Raw genomic sequence first — 18,174 nt, forward strand, 5'->3', positions numbered from 1 at the left:
ATAATTAATGTGGAGTCATTGGGTATTTTGCGCGATCTTTCCGCTAGGTGTCGCTCCAAACTCAATGACAACAAAACTAAACCGCATCAAGTTTGCAGCAGCCGTGAGATAGTGTGACGGCACAGAATTTGAACTGTCATTCGGCCTGCAAAAACATTTTAATCTCTAGCCACGTGCTGCACTGGGTGCTCGAGGGCGGGACATACACTTGAGCATGCAGTGCGCTGAGTATTTGGAAACATTGGAAGAACTGATGATGGTCATGCAGCCACTGTATTCACTGTATGACTCGACCTTGTCTTGAGGACAGCTAGTGAAGGACGACGACCAAATAAAACCCAACACGTACTAGCGTCAGTCTCAGAAACGTGAACAACCTGTGCTGCTGATGTGACGCTCCTACACACATCTAAACAGGGACGCATAGATATTAATGGAATGAGATCAAAAAAGGACGTGAAGTTAAACCAACGCGAGGCGGAGATGCGTTTGGAAGCTGGCAGATAATACGCGTGTATCTGCTGCAAGAAATTCCTATTGTCTGTTCTGATTTTTAAAAAAGCTTGTCAACGGATACAATATATTTTTTTATGCTTAGTGTATCGTTTTCAGCAAAACACTACACTTTTTTATTTTTGGAAATTTTATGAAAGATTACCATTTGCAAGTCATCATAATCTACCGAGAGCGACAGGGCTGTTTTTTAAGTTTCCAGTCTGGATATGGGATACGCGAGGACTTAAAAGTAAGTCCGTGGGATGGGTGGGGTTTTCATTGCAGCAAACCGTGCGGGAGGGGGTGAAGACCGAGCGGGGGAGGTGCGGAGATACGAGCATCTGCCTAGGTGTGGATCAACAAATCCTCAAAACAAGAAATTAATTCAGTGCTTAAATATCGCAGGTAACCTTTTAATATATGTGGCCTACAATAGCGTAACATAGCATGTCCTGCATTATTTTCCATGAAAGGTGTTTTAAAAGTTAACGATTAATAACGGCGTTTACAAAAATCTGCAGTTCAAAGAAATAAGATACAGATTCCAAATAACTAACACGACAGAGCAGATATTTTTCTTGTATAACTGCGAAGTTCATCTTGTCGTGCGTTCAAAATCTGCATGCAGCATCCGATCCCGTGACGTTACTGGAATTCTTTCTTTGTACAGGACATATCTGTAATCTGGAGACGCAATGATAACCGCAGCAAGGAAGTACTGCGTGATTATAGTGACTATAATGTAGATTTAAGGCAAAACCCGATAAAACTGTGTTTTCTTATTGTTGTCCACATTAGGCGATGGGATGAGAATCCACTGGCCATAAAACGTTTAGGTGGTAGTTGGAATAGATGTTAAAGTATGCCTGACAATACATTAAAAAATAGGTCAGAACTATTATGGGATACGTTTGCCTTAACAGTATACATATTAACCTGACAGTTCAGTCAAGCATGTTGTTTAAATTGGTCGGTCGGTTTCTCTCTCTCTCTCTCTCTCTCTCTCAATCTATCTATCTATCTGTTTGCATGCGGCATCCGATCCCCTGTGTGTGAGTGATTTCTAAATTTGGTGTGTTCCTAAACTCCTCAATAGACTGACTGATTTTTAAAAATATATCTTAGGTCAAAAATTCCACCTTGTCTTCACCTCAAGCTCCAAGAGTATGTTGAAGGCTTTGTCTGGAATTTGTTTCCTTCATCTCACTACCATCTTCTTCTTATTTTGGGCCACTATTGATGATGTAAGTGGAACCTCTCTTGTTTGTTATTTGTCCACGTGTAAACCTTTCTTCACCACTCTGTAGTTCTGTAGATTTTAGACTCTGCGTTTTGCATGTTGTTTTCAGACAGAGCGCCTAAAGATTGATCATTGCAGAATGGTTGATGGGAGCTCTTGTGCTTCTAGGCCTGGTGGTTTACGAGGAGCATGTACACAGACTTGTGGGGGAGATGGGTGATGGAGGAAAACGATGATGTCTGGGTATACATGGACATACCAACATCATATCGGAAAGGTGAGTGTGCACGAAAACAAACGCATGTCTCAGTAGGGTAGCAAAGAATCTGTTTTCAAATTAATTTTAGTAACTTAGAAATGTTGTAAATTTGTAAAACTTGGCAGTACCCTTTATTCCACTCATTGTATTTAAGACCAAGAAGCTCATGAGTGTCAAAGTCTAATTAAGCCATTCTTTCTGTCATCTTTTGTAGATTACCTTCAGGCAGTGCAGGGCTTTGCAGTGTTGGCTTGCATCTTTGCTGTCCTCTCGCTGTGTGTGTTCATATTCCAACTCTTTACGTTGGGAAAAGGACAGAGGTTTACCATGTCTGGAGTCGTGCAGCTCCTGTCGTGTACGTTTGTCTGTTTATCTACCCTTTTGTCGCTCATTCCTACAACTTTCCACTTCACCCGTTCATTGTTCTGCTGAGTTCGGAACGGTATATAGTTCTCCCTCAGTCTTTTTTCATTATTTCATGAGATTGGCAACATTTCTCCTCTGTCCAGGTTTCTGCATCATGGTGGCCCTGTCGGTCTACACAGACCATTTCCACAGAAAGGAGAATGGCTGGTATGGCTGGTCTTACATCATGGCCTGGATTGGATGGCTGTTGGCTCTGCTCACGGGAGGCATCTACATAATTCTGCGAAAGAGAGTTGATTAAACCCCAAAAATGGACCAAAGCCATGACACCAATTAAAGGAATATGTTGATCAAAAAACGCTAATGTTGCTAAATGTGAACAAAAGCTAGGAAGAGCTGATTAGCAAACAAAATGAAGCTAACAAGTACCCAACATCTTATATTTTTTTAATCTACATAATTGTTTTGGATTAAGTGTTAATTTTTGCATAGTTCTTGACTAAAATGAAATTTAATAAAGAAATACAATTATTGGCCTAGGTTTAATCTACATTGGGAAAATTGTCCTCTGGTTCCCAGAAGGAAGATTAAATCTTGTCCAGAACAAAATATCACATCAGTAGACATACCTCTCAGGTCTCACACACTGGCCGTGAGACATTCATTTGGGAAAGTCTCATACTCAACCAACCAAATCTCATACATCACTAAAATGCTCTACCATAATAATCAATAATCAGTCAGGTTCATTGCTTTGACTGTATCTGATTTGTTGCTGTGGCAATAACAAATAAAAACCAAAATCTAAATGGCTGAGTCCTCCCACCACTGAGACTGATTATTAGTCTCCCCGACCCCGAACATGAAAACGTTTACTGGTGACCCCCTGCCAAAATCTCACACATTGGAAATTTCTGACCCTGAGAGGTATGAAAACTCCATTTAAAACCCACCTTTTGAATCAGGATGAGGCTAAGTCTGTCTAGTAAACTGGACTCTGGTCTGCTTGTAATAGCACATACTGCATAGTTAGCATAGCCTCTGTGAATAAAACTGCCCAGCATTTTAACCAAGGGCATATGGGGAATAATAGAGGAGAACATGAAATATATTCGCAAAGATATGCATTTAACTATCACACCAAGAATGAGCTAGAATATTGAGTTTGAATTATTTTAAACTCATTGTAGCACAAGCTTAAAACTTTTGTCCAGCTAAGTGGCTAGTTAATCAATTACTATTTAAATCAAGTATTTAATTGGGTTTAAGCATTTGTCTATAACATCTATAAAAGGAAAAAAAATCTGTATAAAGTGGTCTTAGTCTGATGTATTTCTGATTCATTTGAATATTTCCTCGGGGAAAGACAACTAAGAGTAAAAGACAACTCGGTTAACTAAAACTTGCCATTTTTTAAATTCAATAGTGCTCTTTAGTGGTAGAGTGAATGGAATGTGAACGGAGTAATGTGAGATCCATGTTAAGCAAATCAAATTGTAAAGAAAATGTACTTGATGTGTACAGAAAGACAGATGAATGTAAATATATACATACTATATAGAAATTATATGAATATAGTTCAAGAATGCAAAGATCTCCTAGAACATTTCCACCAATTACTTATACATCAGTCACATGGTATTGTGATGTTTACGTTTACCTTGATTGTGTTCCTTTGCATAGTTTTTCTCATTGTCTGCAGTGGCTTCTGCTTGGATGCATTTATATTTTTGTTATTCATTTGACTGCTTTTTAAATTAATATTATTATCTAGAGACACCTCAGTCTGGGCTCAGGACCAAGTTTAAGATGAGTCATTTCTGTATGTATTTTACAGTCTGGTGCTGTATCACTTAAGTGTGACTAGTAAACACGGTTAGAATACAAGATCACTGTGGCTTTGCAGACTTTCTAATGCCTTGTTGTAAACTGTACACTTTTATCACCCTGTATAGAAAAGGTTTGTCAACCTACTTAGCAAGGATGATCTTGACCTGAGAAGATCTTCATAGGTAGGGCACTACAGTCCCTTCACCTACGTTAAAGAGCACTGCTGTTATGAAAGTTTAGGAATGGTAATATATTTCATAATAGTATATGGTGCTCACAGTGCAAGTTGTATGGAAAAAAAGTTCTATTGTAATGCCAAATCAGTGTAAAGAAACACCTTCATTTCAATAATCACACAAATAAAAATCTTAACACAGTAACTTCTTCACTTTATTTACAGCAAAATACAACAATTTAAAACAATAAAAGCCTTTATTCAACTTTCACAATTCAGAATTAATAATTTCCATAAAATCCAAATGGAGGACAAATTATAAAGGGTCATATGCCATGGCAGCCATTTTAAGAATCTACATCTCTACATTAGTATTTTTGACATGTCATTTTAAATGCATCACAAAACGTTCTTTAACCAATCTCCAGTCACATATAGCTATGTAACCTTACATGTGCAACCACTGACCTTCTGTAAGAATCCCTACATAATACAGCAGGAACTGGAAGAGGAATGTTTCACTGAGCAAAATTTCATGGGGGTGTGCAGGACTGAACTAAACCCCCTGACCAGAGGGGGTGATTCTCTCCTGGACAACTAGATGGAGGAGGTGATTCTGCTCTGCAGAGAGAAGAGGCCTGAATATATATTGGACAGAAAATGGATAGAGGGAGAGTGCGAGTACAAAAACAAAAGAGTTAGGAAGAGAAAGAGTTGATATGAAGGGGGAAAGAGACATTAGCTGTAGGCTGCCTTCTAAAACAGTTCCGTCAACCTGGAATTAAACTTGATATTTTTCTTGATAGTTCAGCACACTGGTCATGGTGTGCACCAATATCACCGTCTTATAATTAAAAATACCAATTTCTTATTTCACTAATCTCTAAATAAAAAAGAAATGATTCCTGTCTGTATCTAAAAAAATCAAGATCAACTGAGTAGGAAAAACAATATTAAACAGTAATGTCATTGTATTACTATCCAAATACATCTTAATGGATAAAATTAAGTTCTGACATGTTATTTTTCCTGATGTCCTGTTTTGCTCATTCATTAAAGAATTAAAGAAAATGCATTATGATTTGCATTTCACACTCATCACCATCTTTGAGTGAGACAAGAAGATTAGTCTAATCAAGCAGAGATAACTCACCATAGTTCTGTCTGGAGAGACTTGAGAGATTCTGTGTCTTTTTCCTGACATGCCATCTGCAAAACCGAAGTCACATTCTTCACGCAAACCCAAAGCATGCCATGGGCATGGTTAATTTTTCAACAGATATATCACCCTGCAAGTAGCAGTGATCAAAGTATAAAACAACTCAGAGAAACAGCAGCAATCTAAAATGAACTGCTTCTGTCTATTCATGAATATGTATAAGACTGCATAAAACATCAGCTGACATGAAAGGAATTTACCACCACAGACTGCAGCAGGAGGAAGACATCCTCGGGGAGGAAGTTCACTGAAAAGACAAAACAAGGTTTACTTCTAGCAATGAAACAAAAACATTATGAGCTACAGTCATTCCATCACCTCTGCTACCCAACCCAAGGTGATTAAAATATCAGTCAGTGTCTCTGAAGCTGAAAAGCCAACTTCCACGCTGACCTTGGCTGTGCGAGTCGAAAGACTCCCAGGCATACCGCTCCAGCGTCTGGGCATGTTCTGGCAGTAGCTTCTGCGGTGGGGGCTGAAGCACACAAACTGAGTTAAACAGGACCCTGACCACATCAACACATCAAGGCTTGTTTTTCACTTCTGCCAAGATGCATGGCAATGCATCTGCAGAGTTGCAGAGGAGGGGTTTATGGGTAATTGTGAACACCTTGAAAATCTCAGCAGCATGTTGTGTGCAACAAACCACCGCTGACTGGCTGAGTACAGCAGCGCATCCAGAAACGGCAGGGTACGGGACAAGAGACAAAAAGGGGAACCGAATTAAATACTGCCCCCTAGTGTGCATGCTAATGTTATGTGCAAGTATGTCAGCAGACACCTGTGCACGCTGACCACCCAAGTATGCAGATTTGCAGATGCAGAGGTATAGTTTGGCCATTACTCCACTCCACTGGGATTGGGCAGTGAGTTTTAAATGCAAGACAGCAGTTTTTTTTTGGCCAATCAAGTAAACCAAAATAAACCAGTTGCATGGTTTTATGGCCTGCCTTTCACTTTGCATGCAAACCAACTATTCTTGCTTCCTTAAATTCCAGTGCCGCTGACTCACACTCAGAGTTCACTGCATTAGTCATGATGGGTATGCTGATTAAGATAAGACGATGCTTCTGCCTCTCAATTTTCTAAATGAGATCATTAGCAATGACATAACAGTTTGAAGGAAATAGTTTACACAACATTTATCTAAGAGTTTTTAGTGACCTGTCCTGACTTTATCACAACATACAAAAACATCGTAGATATTTGGGCCTACCTCAAGAAGCATGAGCAGGAGTACTCTGGAGATCTCACATTTTGCTACTATGTCCATAAATGCACCTGAAGGGGTAAAAAAAAAAAAAAGAAAAGAAAAGTGTCAAATAACTACAATACCAGTTTGTAGTACAGTACTATTTTGGGTAGTTTATGGCAAAAACGTGTATGGAACATCTAATAGACACAGCATTCTGAAAGCCCTCCAATTTGGTACTGTTTGGAACATCTCTATTGCATTACTGCCTATATAAATGTATTCATAAATACTGTCTATATAAATATATTCCTAATATCATGCAGATTTAAAAAAATGAGTATTCATTTGAAGTGCACCATTTCAACACACTATTTCAGAGTCTGTATCAAAATTAAAAAGTCATGTGACTAGCCCAATAAGATTTTATTAAATGACCAGTTTCATAATGCTTTAAAGGTTTTCAGGGGTTTTTTTTTTCACATAAAACCACACAATCTGGGAATAGGTATATTTGGACCCAAAATACACCTAAATATGAAATCGGAATCTTATCTGATTCCAGATCTGTGACTGTTGTCAACATAATGCTGACAATACAAAACCATCTTCCTGTTCTCTATGCAATGATGCATAGGTTTATCATGGATATATAGTTCGTAATAAGTAAAACTCTATAATTGAACAGTATTTCACAATTGGCCAAATTATATAACTATCTGTGAATAATTTTCTGATTATGTGATAAAGAGACTTAATATCTGATGTGGAAATATTTTCTAACAGCATGAAAACATGCTTCCTTCAGTAGTCTAGAACAGGCATAGATTGGTCCACCTGATGTGTGATGAATCATGCCTTTTAAAGATCAAATATTTTTTGGTCATCTGTCCCATTTGTTATGATCTTTCAAAAGCCCTATTTATGACATCACTACAATATACTGTTTAAGATAGACATGAAGAGACATATGTGCTTCATATAAGCCTGATGCTATGGAAGAGTCCATTATGATCTCACCGGCAGGGGTGTTTGAGCCAGGGAGCTGCAGCCCTCGCTCCTGACACATGACCTGCATTTCTGAAAGCACAGCCAATGCGCCGTCATAATCACCTGCCAAATGAACACAACATGACTTATTTTTGCAACCACAGAACAGCTTCTGAAATATTACAGTAAAGTAAAACACAAAACAGGCCAAAACAACAGATGTTAAGTGTTTACTGTCCTTTGGTTCCTTTATAAGCTAAAAAGCTGGGAGCAGTGGTAGCTCAGTGGTTAAGGTACTTGACCTATAATCAGAAGGTATAATCAGTGGTTCAAGCCCCACCACTGCCAGGTTGCCGTGGTCAGCCCCTGAGCAAGGCCCTTAACTCTCAGTTGCTCAAGTTGTTCTCAGTCATAATTTTAAGTCGATTTGGATAAAAGCATCAGCTAAATGCCATAAATGTAACAGCTACAAAGCAACAAAAGCACTGTTTACTTCCACCTTTATGAATCACTGTTTTGCAGGAAGTCCACTGGCCATCTCAGTACTCACGGGTCAGTATTTTGCAGGAGGCCATCTCCCACAGAGACAAGAGGGACTCGATTGGTGACTGAGCCTGGAGCTCTGCAGCTCTCTGAAAGTGGACTATAGCCTCTCCTGGCCTATTCATCTCCTACACACACACACACACCCCCAGAACTCTGCCTGTGATTAAAAGACATAAAGCCTCAAACAGCTGTCTAGCTGCGGCTGACAGTTCTTACCTTGAGAGCTTTGCCAATTTCAAGGGAGAGACTGGCAGCCATGACTGGCTGGTTCATCTCAATATGGACCTATAAAACACATGAGCAGTTGTATAGAGAGTTCTCTCTGATTTCCACCGATACACATGTGCATCAGTGTAAATGGCAACGGTGCTCAGTAACCAAGCTCTCCTTCAAGGCCAGTGTGTGACTGCCAGCAAATGTAGTACCTTAATGGCAAAGCTGTAGCAGTTGAGGGCGGCCTGCAGGTGCTCATCAAAGCCTGGGGCTTGCAGTGCCCGGTTCTCCTGCTCTGAGGCTAGGAATAGTCTGGCAGCATCAGTGAGAGCTAACGCCTCCCCTGGGGCATTGAAAAGTGTCTGTTCACACCTAGGGAAAAAGACAGTGACTCTTGTAACAGCACAGTATGCTTTCTTAATAAACCCAACATTTAGACATACTTCTACATAGGATATGACATAACAGCAGAGCATACTTTTTGGTCTATTCACCAAGCACCTTGCCAAAAATACATATACAATAACTACATACCTGGATGTTAAAAAAGACCAAAGGAGTACCTACCGAGCCATAGCCAGATTACAGAAGGCTGCATACTGAAGACAGTCCTGCTGTTTCAGCTCTTTAGCTAACTGACCTGCAGAGGGCAAAATCATAAGATGATTAGTTCACTCTAGGTGACCAGAGCGTATGTACGGTTAAACTACGTGACCTAAAATACATAACTAGCTAACGCTATCTAACTTCAGTGGCTTTAGGTGTTGACGTCTAGGGTTAACATTTTTCAAATAAATAGCGTTATGGTAGCTGGCTAGGTAACGAGTATAACTTACCAAATTGTTCACTTGCTTCAGCGACGTTAGGCTTCCGAAGAAAACGTCTTTTCGGAGGGTATAAAATAGAATATAATAAATACTAATAAATAAAAACCGAATGCTATTTTTCTACCTGATTGCATGAGTAACCTACCAACCAATGCTAGGTAGCTAGTCTGTCGTCAAACTAGCTAACGTTAGCTAAACCACAGAAAAGTAGCTAAAAAGCTACACCAATTTAAACAAAGACCACGCGAGTAGTTCGTTACTGTTGCTTAACTATCTGTTCAGTGTTAGTGTTTATGTCAGCGTTAGCATGTCAGCTAAGAATCAACTTAGCAAGCTGGCGATAAATTATTACTTGTTTTATTAAACGTTGGTAGTAATGTTATAATAACTTACAAGCTATAAAAATGATTAGATAGTTAATAGTAAACTAAAATAATAATAATAATAATAATAATAATAATAGAGAACCTTACTTTTTAAGCTTGTTTGACACTGCTCGATAGCGCATCAAAAAATCTCCTTCTGCGGACATTGTTGGTGCACGAGAAGCCGTTAATGTCGGTACTAATTCAGGCGGACGCCATTGGCTACCCCGACAGTAATTCAGCCTGACGCTATTGGCTACCCGAAAGCACTGCTATAATTCGATTGGTTAAGATATAAATAGGCGGGATCAACGTAAGTAGCATACAGGGCACATGAACTCAAAACTATCCGGTCATTGTAATACGAAAATATCTTAAAGTACCTTTACTTAGACAGTAAGATGATAAAGAAGTATTTGTATATCATTCATGTTGAAAACATGTTTTACTGTTTGGTGAAACAAAATCAGATGAAACAGAAATAATCCTAAGAAAATATACACAGCAGGAGAAAATGTACACAGTTTTAAAGCCTACATAGCCTGAGCATATCTACTGCATGGTATATACAAATATTTGTTTGTATCACAGGTTTTCGTAGACAGATTCAAATATCCCTTGCTCCTCTTGAGATGTCTTGGCCTGAAAGTGAAACATGCAGGAATGTATATCACAGCATTTAGCACAATGTACCATTACAACCCCATTCTGAAGTTTGCTTACTAATGCTGACTTTAGATTCAGACTAACCGGTTCCTTTGATTTAACTCTTTCTGCGCTTTTTCTTCTGGTTTCGTCAACATTCAGCACGTCATAAATGGAGACCGGTCTGGGTTCCAGTGACTGAGAGTGCACGAGAGAAAGAGGGGAAGGACGGAGGATGTAAATTAATGATTCAAATTTCAACCCTGATTGTCAGATGGTTTTGAAGCTGAAACTCAACTTCAAAATCCTCAACCACATGGGGTCTGAAACAATCATATTGGGTCATAAATTTATAAGCACTTTGTTATATGAAAAATATGACCTATTTCATATATAATACAATCATTTTCATTTATGCCCCCCTTCATAGACTTACAACTTTATATTTGACACATATAAATCATATACTCTATAAATATTTTAAAAATGAAGTACCATGAACATTAAAGACTTATAATGATTCCACTTTAGTACAAAACATACATAATGGTTCTGTACCACATACTTATTTTTCACTTATTGTACATCCCATATGTGATTCTTATAGAGTTTGTGACTACCTTTTATATAGGCATCCGTATGGGCATGTATGGGCATGTACTGCAAAACAGCAGAAGTGTTTTTGCTGCTTATATAATAAACATTTGTCTAGGGAGCTAAATTTGCAGACTTTGTACTGTTGCAGTGCTTACTTAATACATTTTATGGGCAAACAAATTTATGAAATAGAAGTTAAATATTTTCTCTATGAATGCAATCTAAAAATATTCACAAGCTGTGGCTGGACAATCTTAAAGGTAAAACCTTCATTCATATGTGTAACAGAATAAGATATTTCATTTGAAATCAAGAGCAACCAAACCAAACTTGGATAACCCCAAGTTGACTCTAACCCTAATGTGCATTACACTGACCTCATCAGAACCCTAATTTGGATTGGCCATATACATTATTATTTTGTGCCATTTTTTAAATACATTATTTCATGACATAAGAATCCTGACATAAGAATCATAGTTTGTATTTTGAGCCTTCCCTGTCCACAGCTAATGTGCTACATAAAATATTTTGAGGGAATTTTGGAGGGAAAACAAACTACTCGGCAAAATGAATTTTAAGTGTTGAATCAGCTATTTCGAAAATGGAAACTCAGTTTCAGGAATTGCAAATAAAGAAATGATAGTAAGTGTACTTCCCTACATGGTTAGATATGACAGTTTGACTGTGAGTGATGAAAAATTCATATGACATTCATCACAATATTTCATATTTGAACTTACTAGTGAGGAAGAACTTCTAAACGATGAAAAAATAAAGTGAAACACCGGCTCACCATGTACAATGAGTCAGAGGAGGGAACCTCGTCCCTCATGCCTGTGTTACTCTCCCTTTTCCTTTGTTTTGTTCCCTCTCCACCTTTTTCAGATGGAGGGTAATCCTAAATAAAAAGCATCAGTCAAAATGAACACCGCCATTAACAAATTAATATCGTTCAAAAACGCTGTAGTAAAACAGTTAGGTGGCAAAGTGGTCAGAGGTCAGATAAAATGATCTTAGTTCAGTGGTCATCGCTGCTCTTCCGTATCACCTTGTGCCATTTGAAGACATAGACTGATCCGAAGACACTGAAGAGAAGCAGGAGAGTGTTAAGCACCAGCAAGGAGATGACGTCACTCTCTAAGACCTTATATGGCTCTAAATAACCCACATCTGAGAGTGAAGGAGAGTGAGAGAGTATGAGAAACAGTGAAAGAAGTAGAGAAGCACATAGAACAGACCAGGAGACAGATAACTGTCAGATATTTCAGACTCCTTGATGGTGGTTCAACTTTCAACAGCTTTATGTTGCTCAATCTACGCCGGCAGCTACTTTCCAATGTGTCATAAGACACAACTTTCTGTTGCGCAGTGCGTAAACTGTACCATGCAGACTTGATCATCTAACACTCGAGACTTTAATGACATACGACCTACTAATAACATTTCTGTCTGAAATTTTAGGCACCGCTTCATTTTCCTGAATTTGACCCAAGGACCAAAACTGAACTCAAAACCATTCTCAGGGAACAAAACTGGACTCGTTTGGCTTTACATGATCCTCTCCCCCACTCACTTCGTACAAGGACCACAGAACAGTTCACCTGGTCCCCATAGTGGAAGCAGTACTCTCCAGAGTCGGAGCTGTTCAGCATGGTGATGTTTACCCATAGTTTTACCCTCTTAGTGATGTTACTCTTAACGGACCAATTTCCCACTTTATCCCTGTCTCGGAAGCAACGCACATTGCTGCTCTTGTTTGCTGGGACGTTGAACAAGATACTATAGTGGAGTGTTTCTCCAGCCAGTGCCACGCTCGTTTTGTTTTCCACTGAGATGGAGCCGATAACTGCAGGAAAGAGAAAACACCACAGACATGATGTTAGGCTAAGTTGACATTTTTTCCTGACTAAAGACAAGGTTTTTTTTTTTTGTTGGGTTGTTTGTTTTTTTTGGCTTTACTTAGTCAGGTTAGAAAGTTCCAGAACTGACACAAGCTTGACAACAGCCCATTTATAAAGCAAAATAAAAGCTATAAAAGCTATTAAAAGCTACATGTATATATTATATACAAAGTATTTGTATATATGTACATACATGTATATATACAGTTATGTGCAAAAAAAATAGGAGTCTAACATCACAAATGTATTTAATTACTGATTTTGGCAGAAAAGATAATACAACATGGGAAAAAAATCATGACTAGGTGTAGCCGAGTAATGGGCAACCGACAGAATCAACAGTCATGACATGTATGCTGCTAATTGGGTGTAAGTGACTCATTTAATGAAAGGGGCAAGTTCAAATTAATAGCAGTGTGGAGTTCAATTAGTGAGGTCATTCATTCTATGAAGAAACAGGTCTCACTTATGGCCCTTATTTAAAGAAGGAGGACAGCAAATGTTGTACCTGCTGGTTTTAGCCCTTGCTCAGTGAGTAAAATGGGTCGTTCCAGACATTGTACCAAAGAAGTAAGAACTTTGATCAAGAAGTTGATTGGAGAGGGGAAAACATATAAAGAAGTACAGAAAATAATTGGCTGCTCAGCTAAAATAATCTCAAATGCTTTAAAATGGCAAACAAAACCCAAAACATGTGGTACGATAGAAATACTACCATCCGTGTAGATCATAGAATAACAAGAATGGCAAAAAAGCATCCAATGATCAGCTCCAGGGAAATCAAAGAAGATTTTCAGTTACCTGTGAGTACTGTAACAATCAGAAGATGCCTATGTGAAGCCAAACTATTTGCAAGAAACCCTCATAAAGTACCATTGCTGAAAAAAAGACGTGTTGAAAATTTTATAGTTTGCCAAAAAACACATTGACTGGCCTAAAGAGAAATGGTGCAACATTCTATGGACAGATGAGAGCAAGATTGTTCTTATTGGGTCTTAAAGCCACAGACAGTTTGTGAAACGACCCATAAACACTGAATTCAAGCCACAGTACACTGTGAAGACTGTAAAACATGGAGGTGCAACCATGGGCGTTTCAGCAGGACAACAACCCCAAACACACCAGCAAGCAGGTAACATCCTTGTTCCAGACCAACAAGACCAATGTTATGAAGTGGCCAGACCCCAATCCGATTGAGAATTTGTGGAGTGACATTAAAAATGCTGTTTTTGATGCAAAACCCAAGAATGCAGAAGAACTGTGGAATGTAGTCCAGTTATCTTGGGTTGGAATGTCTGTTTGCAGGCGTCAGATGTTAGTTGACTAACATCCACATGCCACACAGATGTAAAGCACTTATCAGAAATAAAGGTTATACAACTAAATATTAGTTCAGTGATCAACAGAAAAGCTAAATATGTAAACCACTTTCAGTTTATACTGTAAATATTCGAGTTTGTAAGTGAAAATGAAGACACTATTTTTTTTAAAAGCCCATTATTTTTTTACTTTTTCTCAGCTGTAAACACACTGCTATTATTTTGCACATAACTGCATATGTATTTTAGATTCTGTATTTTCCCTGCTCTATTCATATTCAAGCAGGATGTCTTCTCATTGTAATTCCACCATTTGGAATAAAGAGACACTACTTTGTTTCTAATGAATCATCATCAACTGTCTAGACTATCTGGGGTCCAGTTTTTTATCTATCCATAACACCTCCACCCAGAATTGTGTAAAGAGTCAGATTAGTTTAGAAATCACAAGAGACTTTCCTCATAAACTGCTCATAAACTGCTACTGATCTCCCTGTTGGCCAGTTGTATATGCAAATAAACTAATTATTCTTCATAAATCTATGTGTTGCCTGCATTCACTGTGAAATCCCTGAGGTAATTAGCGCAGCTAGAATCTGTGAACTATATATAATAACACATTTAAGCAAAAGTCTTCTTAAATAAGAGGGTTATATCTGGTTATCACAGAAAGAGAGCTACTATCTCCAATGGTGTGGGTAGGGTAGACCTCCCCCCTCACCCAGTGGTTGATTGTTGATCCTTAACACATATCTGTGTAAATTCAAACCCAGGACAGTGTGTACGTCTGATCAAAAGGATTGGATTCAGCTCTCAAAGCTTACCCGGTTCACAAAAAACAAAAAATATATATATTCCAGTTGCAGCCAATAGACTGTGATTTCGCAATTCAACCATTATTTTACTATGTTAGAAGACCAAAATGACCAAAATCAATGATTATATGTCACAAAAAGAGCAATCGTCATACCTTGAGTCTTATTACAGAAGCACAGCAGAAAAAAGAACACTCCAGACCATGAGGAAAACATATTGTTGTCCCAGTCAGTGATAATTTACAAACAAACGAGCCCTTTTACTGTGCCCTTAGGTAGAAGAATGTCTTCCAGCCACAGACAATGTGTCATAGAGAATCGGAGATGTTATAGACAGACAGTGTCTGTTCTGCTCTGTAGAAGTTGTTACAGTATTTATAGGAAGTTGTGTCATAGCACACAAGAGCTGCCTAAAAGCGGATACTTTAAAAACACTTCCTAGATGAAACCAGGCAGCCTTTAAGTGCTTAACTTTAACCTCTGAATCCAGCAGAAACCCTAACTGAAGCAAAAAACCCTCCAAACTCTCAAGTAGCAGAACAGTTCTCAGAAGCATGAAAGTACATTTGCTGTGTTACAAGACTTTATGCTTTTTCTTTCTCTCCAACACAAGTTCCTTTCTTTCTTTCATCATTATTGATTCCACTGATCTTCCTCTGGAGGATTAAAGCCATCTTGCTCATTCATGTTGACTAATCTTGAGAAAGACTTTATAAACAATGTTAAAATATTCCTCTGGAATAATATTTTTTTAGTTAATCAGACTAGAACTAAATCTTTTTAAATCACTCAGTATTATTGTATTATTGTTATCCTACTCTCACTACCATGCAGTGACCGCGATTTTTCTCCTCCCTAGATTAAGATGTAGCAATTGATCTGTGAAAGGAGATGCTGTTTTGATTTTTCCTACTAGATGGAGGCCGTAGATTAACAGCATAGCTCATTTTAACTGAGTCTTTCAAAGCAGGACTAGACTGGTAATGGCCACATCAAATATCATGTGCATTGGTTGTGCTTATTCAGTAATATTTCTGGGGATGACAGAATTATGTCAGCCCCAGAAATATGTCAGTGACAAATGTCAGAGCTGCTGTGCTAATATGAAGGCCCAATTGTCTACATGGATGACATTCTTGTGTTTCTACATAGACAACATCCTTGTGTTTGACAAAACACAAGAAAGAAATTACATAAAGCTTCAGAAGGTATTTGGAGACCATCCAGGCTTCAGAAGGTGATGTAGACCATTCAGGCTTTAGTCTCAAAGCTCAATAAAGTTCAATGGCAGATTGGCTTCCCAGTTTCATGATACAAGTGACTAGGCACAGCATTGCACAAAACGTGGAGAGAGGGTAGCAGCCAAAATGAGCATGGAGTTGCCTAAAAACCCTCAATGAATGGTGAACTATATTGGACGATACATGCCAAACCTCTCCAGTGTTTAGTGCAGTTTCTGAACAGGTAGCTGAGATCTCAATGTGAAGGGGAAATGCCTTTACAAATGTTAAAACAAGTATCTTGGAATTGTTGGAGTTGTTGGAGTCAGAGCACAAGTCTTGGAGTTCTCTGACCCAGTGAAACTCACTGTGGTCATGATGCCCACATTTAGGGTCCTCTCAGCATTCTATTGCAAAGACATGACGCAAAGCTAAAGCCAGTGCCATTCTGTTCAAGAACACTGACCAATGCCAATGTAACGGTGAGCGGCAAGGAGGCGGACGCAAATACGGAGAAGAGCGAGATTTACTAGGAGCAAATCCAAATTCAGTCGTCAGAGCAGTCCAGGGTCATGTTAACGATACAGAGATTATGGGAACACATGATAAAGTACATAAAGGCAAACAAGGGTAGTAGGCTATAACACGAAGGCATCGAGTACAAACTGACAGGCATGGGCTTTCAAACACATCAATACAGACTTTCAAACATCCAAATAACCAAACATTCATTCCACCAAACAATGAACAGCCGAGACAAAGGCAACCAGACAGGGTTTAAATACATTACCAAGTTGGCTTTATGTTTCTTGAGATGTGTATCATTTTCACGAATATCAAAGTGTGGAATCACTGGATTTCTATCATATGAGGGCGTTGAGGAGAGAGGAACAAATAGATCAAGGAAACACCTGCAAAAGGAATTCACACTGTGGTGACAAATGGCCTTGTGCATAATGAGAAGCAGGTGCACGTTGTACTTTGTAGAGGATCGATGCTTTCACTTTCGTCATTCTAATTTTATGGGGCCATCAGTTAACCAAAACTAATCTCAAAAACACTATGAAAACAAATCAAAAAGTTTGAGAGAGAGAGAGAGAGAGAGAGAGAGAGAGAGAGAGAGAGAGAGAGAGAGAAATAACATCTAGATGCCAGTGAATAGAAATATTTCACATTTTATAATTCCCAACTTTCTCTTCTTTTTATCTCCTCACACATATGGACTCAGTACACATCATTTACTACAGGTTGACTCATCCATATTAGAAATTTGCCTGTAGTTATGTAGTACCAGACACCACAGAAATTAGACCTTATTATATAAAACAGCCAATACCTTTTCTAAAATTGTGTGTGCACAGTAGTGCCTTGGGTGGAAGATATGTTCATGATTATAGCCCATTATCTGCCTCCTGGGGTATTTTACTGGAGACTTTATATACAATGACAGAAATCATTTGAGTGCAGTAGGTTTTTACTGCCAGCTTTGCCAACCTGTCAGTGCATCTGTGAGGACATAAGTGCATGTGTGTGAGAGATGGGAGTGTGTGTGTGTGAGAGAGAGAGAGAGAGAGAGAGAGAGAGAGAGAGAGAGAGAGAGGGGAAAAAAGGGCTAAAACGGACAAGGACATCTGGACTCAGCTGGAGTGAGAGAAAGAAAGGGAGGTAGGATGAGGTGAGGGAGAGAGAGGGAGAGAGGGAGGGAGGGAGGGAGGGAGAGAGAGGGAGAGAGGGAGAGAGAGGGAGGCAGGGAGGGAGGCAGGGAGGCAGGGAGGGAGGGAGGGGGCGCAGCCTGAGTGTGGCCGGACTACCAGTAATCACATCACTGCTGATACTCACAGAAAAGGGAGGAGAGAGAACAAGAAATAGAAGGAGACTAGCACCCAGGGCTGGCAGGAGAAGGGATCAAAGGGGTGGTGTGGAGAAGAAAGTCTTGTTTAAGAAGTCCGTACTGAAA

General features: G+C 39.0%; 4 protein-coding genes across 6 annotated transcripts in view; 2 read left to right on the top strand and 2 right to left on the bottom strand.

Annotated features, from left to right (window-relative positions):
- The first annotated feature begins 190 nt into the window (after nt 1–190).
- On the top strand, nt 191–4,570 carry emp1a (epithelial membrane protein 1a). 2 transcript variants are annotated; one of them, XM_081701295.1, is made up of 5 exons: nt 191–745; nt 1,621–1,739; nt 1,904–2,012; nt 2,209–2,349; nt 2,504–4,570. In XM_081701295.1, the coding sequence occupies exons 2-5, from the start codon at nt 1,662–1,664 to the stop codon at nt 2,659–2,661; spliced, it is 486 nt and encodes a 161-aa protein (XP_081557421.1). In that variant the 5' UTR covers nt 191–745; nt 1,621–1,661; the 3' UTR covers nt 2,662–4,570. The 2 variants fall into 2 exon arrangements, with proteins under 2 accessions (XP_081557421.1, XP_026870645.2); XM_027014844.3 differs by lacking the exon at nt 191–745 and adding an exon at nt 754–900.
- f8a (coagulation factor VIII associated) lies at nt 4,559–10,022 on the bottom strand. Its single transcript, XM_027014840.3, has 12 exons — nt 9,826–10,022; nt 9,362–9,408; nt 9,093–9,165; nt 8,738–8,897; nt 8,529–8,597; nt 8,317–8,437; nt 7,797–7,889; nt 6,801–6,865; nt 5,978–6,059; nt 5,785–5,831; nt 5,519–5,574; nt 4,559–5,003 (listed from the first exon to the last, which is right to left on the bottom strand). Exons 1-12 carry the CDS (start codon nt 9,882–9,884, stop codon nt 4,922–4,924), a joined length of 954 nt encoding a protein of 317 aa, XP_026870641.2. The 5' UTR covers nt 9,885–10,022; the 3' UTR covers nt 4,559–4,921.
- Nucleotides 10,023–10,143: 121 nt separating this feature from the next.
- On the bottom strand, nt 10,144–15,353 carry nfam1 (NFAT activating protein with ITAM motif 1). The gene is made up of 6 exons (XM_027014842.3): nt 15,153–15,353; nt 12,536–12,808; nt 12,011–12,132; nt 11,756–11,860; nt 10,468–10,560; nt 10,144–10,359 (listed from the first exon to the last, which is right to left on the bottom strand). Exons 1-6 carry the CDS (start codon nt 15,211–15,213, stop codon nt 10,303–10,305), a joined length of 711 nt encoding a protein of 236 aa, XP_026870643.2. The 5' UTR covers nt 15,214–15,353; the 3' UTR covers nt 10,144–10,302.
- A 2,694-nt stretch (nt 15,354–18,047) lies between these two features.
- The window catches only part of si:ch211-243a20.3 (uncharacterized), a 7,527-nt gene continuing 7,400 nt past the window's right edge, over nt 18,048–18,174 (top strand). The window contains exon 1 of one of the 2 annotated variants that reach the window (XM_081701594.1): nt 18,048–18,174. This exon is cut by the window's right edge and continues 53 nt beyond it. The gene's annotated coding sequence lies outside the window, so the exon portion shown is untranslated. The other variant, XM_027014808.3, reaches the window with a different exon arrangement.

This window comes from Electrophorus electricus, chromosome 18, assembly GCF_041902795.1.
Source record: "Electrophorus electricus isolate QZ-2024a chromosome 18, ASM4190279v1, whole genome shotgun sequence".
Classification (NCBI taxonomy): Eukaryota; Metazoa; Chordata; class Actinopteri; order Gymnotiformes; family Gymnotidae; genus Electrophorus; species Electrophorus electricus.